At 33.1% G+C, this 12,880-nt stretch overlaps 2 protein-coding genes across 4 annotated transcripts; one reads left to right on the top strand and one right to left on the bottom strand.

Moving 5' to 3' along the window:
* Positions 1-285: 285 nt before the first annotated feature.
* On the top strand, positions 286-2,101 carry LOC106312106 (UPF0725 protein At2g20620-like). Of its 3 annotated transcripts, XM_013749492.1 has the most exons (8): positions 286-372; positions 469-523; positions 591-806; positions 904-1,125; positions 1,203-1,407; positions 1,478-1,602; positions 1,669-1,755; positions 1,840-2,101. In XM_013749492.1, exons 2-8 carry the CDS (start codon positions 473-475, stop codon positions 2,053-2,055), a joined length of 1,122 nt encoding a protein of 373 aa, XP_013604946.1. In that variant the 5' UTR covers positions 286-372; positions 469-472; the 3' UTR covers positions 2,056-2,101. The 3 variants fall into 3 exon arrangements, with proteins under 3 accessions (XP_013604946.1, XP_013604945.1, XP_013604947.1); XM_013749491.1 differs by having other exon boundaries at positions 303-523; XM_013749493.1 differs by having other exon boundaries at positions 316-523; positions 1,203-1,383.
* Positions 2,102-8,098: 5,997 nt separating this feature from the next.
* On the bottom strand, positions 8,099-10,230 carry LOC106312104 (F-box/LRR-repeat protein At3g59210-like). The gene is made up of 4 exons (XM_013749489.1): positions 10,127-10,230; positions 9,044-10,039; positions 8,811-8,951; positions 8,099-8,719 (listed from the first exon to the last, which is right to left on the bottom strand). Exons 2-4 carry the CDS (start codon positions 10,022-10,024, stop codon positions 8,333-8,335), a joined length of 1,509 nt encoding a protein of 502 aa, XP_013604943.1. The 5' UTR covers positions 10,025-10,039; positions 10,127-10,230; the 3' UTR covers positions 8,099-8,332.
* Positions 10,231-12,880: the final 2,650 nt, after the last annotated feature.

The raw sequence follows: 12,880 nt of genomic DNA, 5'->3' as shown, positions 1-12,880 counted from the left end.
TGAAAACTAAGAAAATTAATCATAATTTTCATATATTCAAAATAAAAAAAAAATATTATAGTAGAATTCAGAGAAATATATGCAATCTAATATACCCAAATGACACCTAAATCGACTATAAAAACAACAAAACCAACTAGATATAACATATCTAAAATCATATGCCTAATTAAAATAATATATTATTATTAATATAAATTATGCATACAAATTATAGATTAATTTAAAATCAAAAATAAATAACAATCAATTATTCCATGCACGAGGTCCCTTGTCCATTCTGCTAGGGTCACTTGTTTAATCGAATCTGCTCTGCTTTCATGAATTAGCATATAAGTTAGAATCAGCATCTGTGGAGTCGATTTTGGTTAGGTTGATAGATTCGAAATTAGGGTTTGAAATTAATATTTTTTTTTTTCTGTTTTGATGTTGGATTTTCAATTGAATCTTCTAACACTCTGATTATAGGAGAATGGCCGACGTGGTGATGAGGAAAGAGGACAGCGACACATTGAGTGTTAAGGTAATTTGTCATGTTTTCTAGTTTGTGGTGGTCGTTTTTTTTAAACCTGGTGGTGCATATCCTTCAGGAACTCGGTGCTTTTCTACCGCCACCGCCGCCGCCGCCGACCTACAAGCCGTCAGCACAAGGTTTTGTTGACTTTTATCCACCACCATATCAGCCTCCCAATGTTTGGGGACCTCTTCCCCCCGGCCCCAGCACTTGGAGTCCAGTGGTCATAAAATTGCCTTCTACTCCTCAAGACGAGCTGAAGCGACAGTTACTGGATGCTATTCTTCTACCGGTACCCCCCTCCCCGTTATTATTATTTTTTTAAAAAAAGTTTTGCTCTTTCCGGTATTATTTTGCATTAAATCGGTGTTGATGTTCATTCTCTGAAGGAACCCGTTGACGAAGAACCGGGCAAGCGGGCGGTATATTTACAGTCACCAACTCCATCTAACATGGAATATCGAAGAACCTTTTATCATCGGTACACTCCTTGTCCAACTTATAGTCCCACTGCCCCTGGCGGTTACCATTACTCTCAATCTCAGGACGCTATGCACGCCAAGCCACTGCTCTTTGCTAAAATCGGACTCCATTGCTACAATCTCGAAACGGTATCTCTTTTTTTTACTTGCTTCTGCCTTTTAACCATATATATAATATATATACATTGACGTGTTTGATTTTGTAGGGGACACACTTTGAACGTTTGGGTCTGCCTCAAGCTCATGACCAGACCTTAGAGGCAAGGGATCCAGCACGCAATTACACTTGCAGGTTTGAAACAAATGTTCGGCTTGCCACTGAGAATAAAGATTGCTTCCATGTTATCACAACCCGCTGCAGGCCCTTGCCCCCACCTCCTCCTCCAGGTAAAAAAAATGAATGCGAAAATGGTCTTATATCTTAAAAAAAACACGTTCTCTCTCTTATATTATTTACTTGTGTTGGTCATGTCTACCACAGGGGAAGATGGATTCCAATGTGGATTTGACACACTCTCCGTGGATGAGCTTTTCAAAGGCAACATGCCCGATTGGTTGCCTGATGACTATGCCACTAGTACGCTGCTGCTGCTGCAATACTACGAGGTCATGAGCCCCTCCCTCCTCTTTAATTCTTTTTTTCTTTTGCTGACATTGGTTATTTACTCTCAGATGAAAGAATCAGAGGTGGAACAAGCCAAAGAATGGCTTCATCTTTACGCTGAACTAGCCTTGTACACCAAGAAGCAGACGGACCCGGTGAGTACCCAAAACAAAAGACTTTTTTTTTGTGTGTGTATAATATGTTATTATAAGGAATCTCTTCTTGGTCTTGTGTTGCAGTTCATGTTTGAGCGTTCAAAGCCCCTGGAGCTCGGAAAGGTTGTTGTGCAAACTAGAGGAGTTGTCGACTCTCTGAAAGAGGTTGAGCTGTTGGATAATGCAGTCTTTTTCATAACCTTCAAAACAAGTTGCGGTCGTGTCTGGAAAGGTATCATCAGGAGGACAAGGGATGGGATTCCAGAGCATCTATCCCTTGAAGCCAAGTGCTTCATGTGATGTGAAGAGTCTCTGAGGTTGACTATGAGCGAGAGAGAGAGTAATTTAAAAAAAAAACGGTCTGTAGCTCTCTCTACGCTATCAATTATCTTTTAAGTTGATTGTGCAATCGTAATGTTTGTCTTTTAAACTGAGTCTCTGAGGTTGATTATGTGAGTAATTAAAAATGGTCCGAGTAAACGTTTGTAGTTCTTCTATCTATGCTAGCAACTATCTCTTTTTAAGTTGATTGTGCAATCGTTATGTTTGTCTTTTAAACTGAGTCTCTGAGGTTGATTATGTGAGTAATTAAAAATGGTCCGAGTAAACGTTTGTAGTTCTTCTATCTATGCTAGCAACTATCTCTTTTTAAGTTGATTGTGCAATCGTTATGTTTGTCTTTTAAACTGAGTCTCTGAGGTTGATTATGTGAGTAATTAAAAATGGTCCGAGTAAACGTTTGTAGTTCTTCTATCTATGCTAGCAACTATCTCTTTTTAAGTTGATTGTGCAATCGTAATATTGTCTTTTAAACTTATATTATCTAGGCTGGGTACACGCTCTAATTAAAAAATCGCTTGTTTCACACGCCTTATATTCTTTCTTCCCACACTTGAAATGTCTGGATTTGTCTCTTTGGTGATCCAACATACAAACTAGGATTAGGGGAATCACATACAAGGATATTTGAAATTCTGTTGATATAAGATTTCTGAATTTTTGAATAATACATTCCAGCTCAAATTATATTTTAGTTGGCTAAGAGAACCCAGTCCCCACTCATTTATTAAAATGGAGAGTCTGAATGCTCAAAGAGAGATGAGAGAGACGTCGTCGTTATGACGCATGTCCCGTAAGGGACCTCTCTTGTATCGCTTAATTAAGCAACGTCTCTTGAATTATTAATTAATTTTCTTTTATTTTTTCCATAGTTAATCTAAGAAATGGGCCTAAGCATCCTTGATAATGATGGTCTTACGGCTGTGATGAATTTATTAACCTTTTTAATGGGCTACGATTTGTTGCAGACTATGGGCATGTGCTTGTGTCTTTCATTTGCGTTGGATGTTTGACCCACCATTATGGATCCCCCAAATTTGCTTCTAAATTTGCAAAATAGTTAACTTAGCCAGGATAATTATTTCTAAAATTTTGATATGGTTTAAATTTGGCATAGTTAATTAATTTTAGTTATTGCTTTTAGTTATGATTGTAATATCATATTTTATTATTTTAATTTAATATCTTAATTTCAATAAACTTGTTAAAATAATATTTAACCATTCATAAAGTAACAAAATATAATAACTGAGAAAAAGTTTCTCGTTTAAATCCATTATGAATGAAAGTTGCATAACATAAAATGACAATAAAAACAAAATTACTGAGTGAAATTATCTTTTTTTTTTAATCTAAGTTGTTAGTCTAAACACTCAAATGTTTCTTTAGTTAAAAAACAAAAATCAATTTGACCTTCTTAATATTTTGGTAAACATTTCTATAAACAACATCTTTTGTTGTCTTTTGTGGCTTGTTTTCTTCGTCAGTAGAAAAAAAGATTTTCAGACCAACCTTTGATTTCATTCTGTAAATTGCTATAGATAGTTATCCGTGCGAAAATTATGTCTTGGTAGAAACAAAATATTTACCTAATGATTGATTTTGACTCTTGTCATATTGAAAAACAATAGAAGTAAAAATTGCATACATGGCATCCTAAATGGAAATCCTCATAGACTGTTAAAGTGCATTCAAAAATTGGAAATAAGAAAAATCTTTCATTTTAACAAATCTTCTATTTAATGTATTTTCCTTTTTATTAAGAAAATACCTAAAATAAGAAAATAATTTGTTCTGAGGAAATATGTAAACCTATAATTGTTTAGATCCTTTCTCATAAAAACATCTATTCTATTAAAAGAGAACTAGTCTTGAAAAATCTACTTATACAAATTTACTGCACCCTTTCATTTAACTAATAGCATATTGGTCTACCTATTATTTTGCTGTTACCATATATTACTCTAACCATAATTTATTCTCTTTTAGTCCATATAAGGTCGCATACGTGTTTTATAAACAAACCTATATATTAATGTTTCAAATTGGCTTATAGTTTTCAATTTCAAATTGGACCTATATTAATAATGTTTCAAACGGACCTATATAACAAACGGACCTTATACGTGTTTTATATATAAACACTTTCTTATATATTAATGTTTCATAATGCAGAATGCTGCCATGTGAAATAAAAAAAGAGAATATGTATATATGAAAATGCTGTAGTTGGTATAACTTATAGTACACGAAAAATAAAAATGCTTCTTCAATATATCGATCTCATTCATATTACAACCATGACAGTATTATTGAGTTAGAACACTAACCACCTTATTCATCTCAAAATCTAATATACAAACTATCTATACCACCTTATTTATGCCACCTTATTCATCAAATCTAATATACAAGCTATCTATACCAAACCAAACCATTTTAGCGCTTCATCAAATCTAATATACAAGCTATCTATACCACCTTATTTATGCCACCTTATTCATCAAATCTAATATACAAGCTATCTATACCACCTTATTTATGCCACCTTATTCATCAAATCTAATATACAAGCTATCTATACCACCTTATTTATGCCACCTTATTCATCAAATCTAATATACAAGCTATCTATACCACCTTATTTATGCCACCTTATTCATCAAATCTAATATACAAGCTATCTATACCAAACCAAACCATTTTAGCGCATACTTGGTATGATTCAAACAGTCTTATAACGTTGGTATAGCGAAAAATTTGACAAAAATTCAAATTTTAAACTTAGCGATGTTATTGCCTTAATTGTTACCAACTATCTAAAAAATCAATTTAAATGTATTGTGCAAATCTTTTTGTTAACAATATATTGTAGATACAATATTTAAAAACAAAATCCGGAAATATTTATATTGCTTCGTCTACAAGTTTTATTTAATATCACAATTAGTTATATTTTCCTTATACTTACAGAATTTTCGCTAACCTACTTTAATTGGATTAGCATTAACTCTTACAAATTAAAAAAAAAAATTCTAATTACAATATACTCGCATAATATTCCTTATTCCACAAAGTAACATATTTATCAAATCTTTAAAATATTGTGACCTACATTTGCGTAACCTAAATCCGCTGTACCACCTACCAATTATAAATGTAGCATCAGAATACCACGATATTCATCAAACCTAGGGATACAGAAAAAAAAATGGCGAACAATATGCAGCTAACTTTCTTAAACGATATCAAACCACGCAAGACTGCATGTTGCATCCAAGTGAAGATCATTCATACATGGAGACATTTCATGAAAGACGTTGGAGAATCTATGGAACTAATCCTATGTGATGCAAATGTAAATTTAACGTTCTATATCGATTTGTGATTTCTATATATTGATTTTGTTAAGATACAAGCTAACGGATATAATTCTTTTTATCTTTTTTAAGGGAACAAAAATCCATGCCTCGTGTAATAAGACATACATTGCTGAATTTGCCAAACATGTCTGTCTTGGAGTATAGATGTCTAAGTATATATTTAATCTTTTTAGTGGGCAAAGATTAGGGTGCTGCCTGTGGAGAAATTTTGCAGAGAATCTTCACACAGCTAGCCAGTAAACAGAAGGCATGGTAATATGTCTTCTACGATTTGCTAAGATTGGGCAATACAGAGGTATCTAATATTCAACTTATGTTTTGATCTACACATAATTTATATATTGCAATAATAGATATTAACCTAGAACACGGCATTTTGTTCAACTCAAAAGGTTCTTCATATTTTATTTATTAGGTGAAGTTCAAATCTCAAATGCTTATAATGCAAGTCAGATGTCTGTCAATCCTGAAATACCAGAAGCAGGTGAGTTTAAACAAAGGTCTTTAACAATCTTATAATAACAAATATATAGAAATCTACTAACATATTAAAAAAAACTAATATCTCTAATACCAATCCGGTTGCATGTTTTGTCGGAGAGTGCTTCAGATATTCTTCAAACACATCAATATCCTCAGCTTATATATGTCCAGATATGTTCTTAGTATGTGTCGGAAACAACAATCAAACTGTTCCTGTATTTTTTTTTGCAAAGGTTACCGGTTCATATCGGAGAGGAACGAGTCTGTGGTGTCCTCCTGCGGTCGCTGAATCGCCATCGATCGGAGAAGACTTTCGTTTTTATTTTTGCTTTGTTCGATATGTCCAGATGTTTTCGTAACATAGAAGATCACGCATGAGCTTGGGCCTCGATATAAGAATTGAATTTGTTAACATTTAAACTCCTTTTGCTAAAACCCAATATTTTTTAAAAAAAGTCATCAAAAACCCATTCTTTCAAAACCCATTTTAATAAATCATAAATTAAAAAGTTAGATTTTAATTTTCAAGTATAACTTAAATATTGACTATGTTTAGAAAAAAAAAGGTTTATAATAACTACATATTAAATCCCTTTTATATATTTGGTTTTCTATTTTGAATATGATATGATATATATATATATATAAATGTGTGCAACAATCTTTTCAATACCGACAGATATAATTACATTTCATAATTTCTATACTATTAAACAAACAAACATCATTTTAAAAAACATTTCAACCAAATTTCAAAAACGCAAACGCTTGATCACATCCATATAAATCATGATGTCTTTAAACTTAAAAAAATCTATATAAACACAATAATAATCTACGTAAACTTTGGTTTTAGCCGAAAAAAACCCTTTAAACTTAAAAAAATCTATATAAACACAATAATAATCTACGTAAACTTTGGTTTTAGCCGAAAAAAACCCTTTAAACTTAAAAAAATCTATATAAACACAATAATAATCTACGTGAACTTTGGTTTTAGCCGAAAAAAACCTGCGCTTGCTAAGCGCGGGTCAAAATCTAGTATGTAAATTAAAAAAGTAAGCACATGCTTTATCAAAGTACATTAATAATTATGTAAATAAGCAACTGATAGTGGGTTTCAAATATATAAATTTATTGTATATTTTAATGTTATGCGTTCATGAGCTTCCAAAAATGTATCAGTTACTTATGCATGTAGTTTTCTATTGATCATCGCTTTATTTTTTAATATTTTTTTTTAAAAACATCATCATATAATTTGATAAATATTATGAAAATACATGCACATTTAAACAATAAAAAATTTGATTTGGCTTAATTATAATAAAAAATAATTATACTTCATTTTGAATTTGAAAGAATATATGTAACTCAATATACTCACACATGAGTGACTCGAGTAATCCAACTTATATCTAAAATCATATATTTAACTACGAAGTCATTTATTTTATAAATATAAATCATACGACAACTCAAAAATGAAAATAAAATATTAACCAACTGTTACAATTTAGTTCTTTTGTAAAATTTATATATATGCATGAGACTTCAGAATATTATCGTTATATTAATTTACATAATTTGAAATCAGACACTTTAATTTTTTTTTTTTCATTCTAAGCAAAATATATCTTAAGTTATACATAATCTTCATAAAATATATTTACATATCCAAGACAACAACCACCTAAATAAAAATAAGAAACTAATCAAAATTTAATATATTTAGAACAAAAAATATTACAGTTGAATTTAGAGATGCAATCTAATTTACCAAATGATAACTAAATCGACTGTAAAAACAACAAAATCGATTAGATATAACATATACAAATTTTAAAATTGAAGATTATTTATATTTATTTCATTAGTTCAGATTTATCAATTCGGTTTTTTTACAGCTTTCATTAAATTCGAATCAGATTATATACGGTTAACAGAATTTACAGCTCAATTACGGACCTGGATCAGCTATGAAAACACAAAAATAAAACTAAGGACACACATTATCTTCCACGAATCGTGATTTAATCAAAGTTCTTGTAGAAGAAAACATCTGGTGGTGTTTTTAGTTCAAGTACTTCTGTAGGAAGTTTTGGGTCTTAACAATTCTTTTCAAACCAGACACAAAATAGAATAAGCAAACAATGCGTGAAGTTACCACTTACCATTGCTGCGCGAAAAGACAAAACATAACAACACAAGTCCTTCCTAACCAAGAGAAGGAATAACCAAGATTCCTGATTAGAGTTTACATCCCTTAGCAAGCAGCCTTATAAAAATTCATTCATATTTGGCTCCGAAGATAACAAAAGAAAAAGGTCATGATTGGTCCAGAATAAAGCGCCAAATCCAGAAAGGTTCTTCTAAAGAAGACGACCCCATTTACTCACTACCGAACATGGCACAGTAGATGACAAGCAAAGGCTATCAGAGATCACTGAAATCTTGCACTTGGATGAAGCCACTCTTGGATGCCACTGAAGTTGTGCTGACACTTCATACACATCTTCGTCAAAAGATGTATCATAATACAATATAAGCTGTTCAAGATTCGGCATCGTCTCTAAGAAGTGTTGCACCTGCTTTATCTGCTCCTCTATGTCCTCATCACCAAAGATTTCTCCAAATTTTAATATCTTTAGAACCTTGACTGGACTTGATGATAGGCAAGTAGGAATGTCCTCCCCCTCCCAAGGTTTGCACAAACACTTGTCCTCTTCCCCACAGTTTTTAAATTTGTGATGGAGTCCCTGCCAGAATAAATAACATAACTTCAATTTCTAAAGTGGTTTGACAAAAATGTGAGCATATGTATAAATAGTATGTGTTGGTACTTGGTACCTCAAAGACTAGGGTTTCAAGCTTTGGACAATTTTTAAGTAGAGCTGGTAGTGACTCCCAAGCTACTTCTGGGTCACTCTGAATGGTTAAGTGAATCAGGTTGTTGAATTGTGGTATTGGTTTGCAGCAGTAAGTAAGTACCTGAAACAAAAACAAAAAAACAAATCATGTACTACAAAAAAAAACAACAGCTAAAACCATTTAAGATACAAAAGAGAGAGTATGAGACCAACCTGAAGAGTGTTATATGACAAGTGAAGGATCTTAACATTGCATATTCCCATAAGAAAATTTGTTGCATTACCAACCATCTCTTCTTGAGGTGATCTATCAATATCCTCAATTGAGATTGCGCTGACAATCTGATCGCTTGTCATTCGAAGATTGAGACTAGCTTCGACCAGCGAGTTAAACTCCACTTTTGGATACATGTTTGCAATAGTATCAGAATGCTCAAGGTAGACAAGATTTGGGGTGCTAAATGACACACTCTCGTGGTTCTCGTCAAAAGTTCTTGAACGGCTAACCACTAGTCTCTTGAGGGTGTTATGAAAAACAGAACAAGACCCCTTAACCTCGAACAAGTTGTTAAGAACTAACTCTTCAAGCGCATGACATCCAGACAGAAGCTTAGCAAACACACTGTTTTCTACCATGATATAGTCAAGACAGAGCGTCTTAACCTTTGGAAGAGAAACACTTTTCTCCGTAGTAATAGTGAGAACATCTCTTATTCCTAGTTTCAGCCTAACCAAAGTCTCGCTACAAAACATCTCTGAAGGTAGCCGGTAACCCATTTCAGACGAGATGTGTAGATCAAGATCTAACACACCACGGTCCATCACCTTGAGTAACCAACTAATGATAATAGCTGGATGAACAACATCTTCACACTTGAGAGAGAATCTGTTTAAAGGAACATTCTGGTGCAAAACCAACACTCTATCCACAAAACTCCTAGGAGTTTTGCTCTTTTTTCTTGTTATCCACGGGAAAGTACTCTTCCTTTGATTAGCAATTTCAGAATTCAAATAGATAGAGTCATTGAACTCAAGATTAGGTGTAAGAGCAAACAGATATCTCCACCTTTTGGCAAGAACAGAAGTGGAAGCAGCTTCTTTAGTAGAAACGAAAGACAAGATGTGGCAGATAAGACAATCTGGTAAACTGCTGATGAAATCTTTGGAACCAAGATTCAACCTCTTTGAAGACATATCGACAGGATCAACCTGAACAAAAACAACACATGGAATAAGAAATTTAGGACAAACACTTTGCATTTCATACTTTTTAAAATCAATAAGACTAGCACTTTCCTTGATTGTTAAAACGCAGAAGTGGCCGTGGAAGATGAAAAACTAGGGTTCTAACTTCTAACATAACATGTGTTTTTATGTTTTTATTAGATAGTGCGTGATGTTTGTCAAGTTGATTTTTATTATTATTTAATTTGGTTGATATCTTTTGAAACAATAGATTTGCTGAAGCTTCTAGGCAGTATAGATATATGACTTGAGTTCGGCGGAGATTTAATGCAGCTCTGTGTCTCTAATAAGTTCTTTTGACGTGACAAATATACTATTTTATAGTGTATTGGTTCTTTAACCAATGTATCAAGATTAGTTCCTCCTAGTTGAGTAGACTATAGACTAAAAAGACACTAAACACATTATCTGACTAGCCAATAAGCACTATTATAGTTCTTCATAGTAGTTGTTGGATCACAACTTTTGATGTACAATGAGTTTACTTAGTAATATAAGATGTTGCTGCCAATGAATAATGTTTTTTTTTTGTAACAACCGACGATGAATAAGGTTTTTTTCATTTTTTTGGTCAAATTCAATGAATAATGTTTCTATAGATAAATCTCAAGGTTACTAGGTTTATTTGGTTTAATAACCCGTATGATATCACCAGTTCGTATCTTACTAGTTGATATAACTCCTGAATTTTCTCCTTTTTTTTTGTAATTATCATAATCTTTGCTTTGTTAATGATTTGACTTTTTCAGGATTACGTGTTTGGTTGGACTAACTTTAATACGACCTGTGAAGCCTTACAAAAATATGTAAACCCTACGTGATTAAAGTAGATTGCAAATGGTACGACACCGAGGGAGGAAAACGAAGCATATATAAAAAAACGAGAAGTCTTTTTGAACAAACAACATATGATACGCTTGCTTGGAGTTTTCTAGGCGTTTAGCAAACTTTTACAAAAACTTACGCACACCATCAACATCAATAACAAGAAAGAAGAGAGAGACAAGACTAAGACTAACAACCACGGCTTCGCTAATCTTCTTTTCAAACTGGGAAGGTGTTTCAAAGAAGTCCAGTTGTTGCTGAAGTAGAGCACACATTAGTAGATGATAAGGTGATCTTATCAGAAACTACTCGGATCTTGCACTTGGTTGAGGTTACTTTTTCAAGCATCTGAAAAGCTGATGTAATCTATGGAAGACATAGCGGCGGGATCAAGACTTTAAACGCCTGAACAAAAATCACATGAATTCAATGGAGTCAGAAAAAAGTTTGGAGCAGAGTTGTAAAAGTCACTAAACACTAGCAAAAGATTAAGAGTAAAAGTTTTATAACCTTGATATATTTTAAACGCAGAAGCGGCCGTGGAAGAAGATGGCAATTAGGGTTTTAAAGAAAAAAACATGGACGAGTTCTAACTTCTAACATAACATTTGATTATGTATCTATTTGTTTGAGCGTAAAGTTGTCCCAGTTAATATTTTATTGTTTAACTTAACTTTTGTTCATATCCTCTTTGCGTTCAGACACAGAAGATTTGTTCATGCTTCCAGGCAGCAGTGTAGATGTAACGTTGGTCAAAACTCCATATCTAACAAGAGCCGCTCTCTCTCTCTCTCTTATCTCTTCAAAATCTTTTAGAGAGAGACGGTTCGTTATCAATCGTCGACTTCGGCCAGCGTTACGACTCCCGTGTGATCGGGCTTTGTCTCCGGCAACGATGGCTCCTCCAGCGTCGCTTGTCCGGCTTTGGTCTCCGGCGTCAGAACTTCTCTTTCGGGGTTGACGGCTGGCTTCTCGCTGGTTTATCCGACTTTTATATTTTTTTTATCGTTTTCTGTTTTTTGTTTACAAGTTTTTGTATCTGGTTTTGTCCATCGTCCTTCGCGTCTAAGCTCAAATAATTGATTCAGTTGGGTTTCGATCTTTTTCCGGATTGTCCCTTCCTTCCCCTTGATTGGGTTAGTTCATCTTCGGTCTTATCAGCATCTTTAAAGATGACATGTTTCTGATTAGGAGTATTTGTTGAATCTGATCGATTGCATGTGGCTGAATCTTCTTCTTCCTTCAAGCGATGGTGGTTCTCGCCCTAATTCCTGCTTGCATCGTTACTGGTTGAAATCATCTGTGCATCCTGTTCCGGTTGGTTTCCGGTGGCCGCCGATTGATTTCCCGCGACGACCTTCAAGTCAGTGAACAGAGTCGGTGTTTTCCTTTCTCGACGCGTGTCTCCTCTTCGTACACGTGGTGTCGAGTCGGATAGTTTCCGAGCTCTCTATTGGGCTTTCGTTTGGCGTTATGTTGGCCCTCTTATGTAATTATTATGTAGCCTTCGGGCTTTAAGTTTGGAGGGGCATGATGGACCTCGTCCCATATTGTAATCTTTGTTTAATAATATTACTAGCGAGAAAAAAAAAAGATGTAACGTTGGTCGGCGTACACTAATTAGTGCGTTAACTGTACTATTATTTGCAAAATCATTTTTCCGTTCTAGCTTTAGCGTTAAAAGTTAGAAGAGCTAAAATATAATATATTTAATGATTTTTACATATAATTTATTATATATAAAATAAATTTTATATTTATTATATTAGATTTTTAGAATAAAATAATTCTTATATTTTGTGTTGTTATTTTGAAATAATATTTTTATTATAATATATAGAAACAAAATTTATATTAATAATACTAAATTAAAAAAATAAGATAATTTTTATATATTATGTTGTTTTCTTAAAATAATATTTTTATTATAAAAAATATTAAAAATTAAAAATAAACTAATATATAAATAATTTGACGTGA

The sequence above is a fragment of the Brassica oleracea genome, chromosome C8, assembly GCF_000695525.1.
Source record: "Brassica oleracea var. oleracea cultivar TO1000 chromosome C8, BOL, whole genome shotgun sequence".
NCBI lineage: Eukaryota > Viridiplantae > Streptophyta > Magnoliopsida > Brassicales > Brassicaceae > Brassica > Brassica oleracea.
Note: the sequence above shows the minus strand (reverse complement) of the source record. Positions and strands in the feature narration are given on the sequence as shown.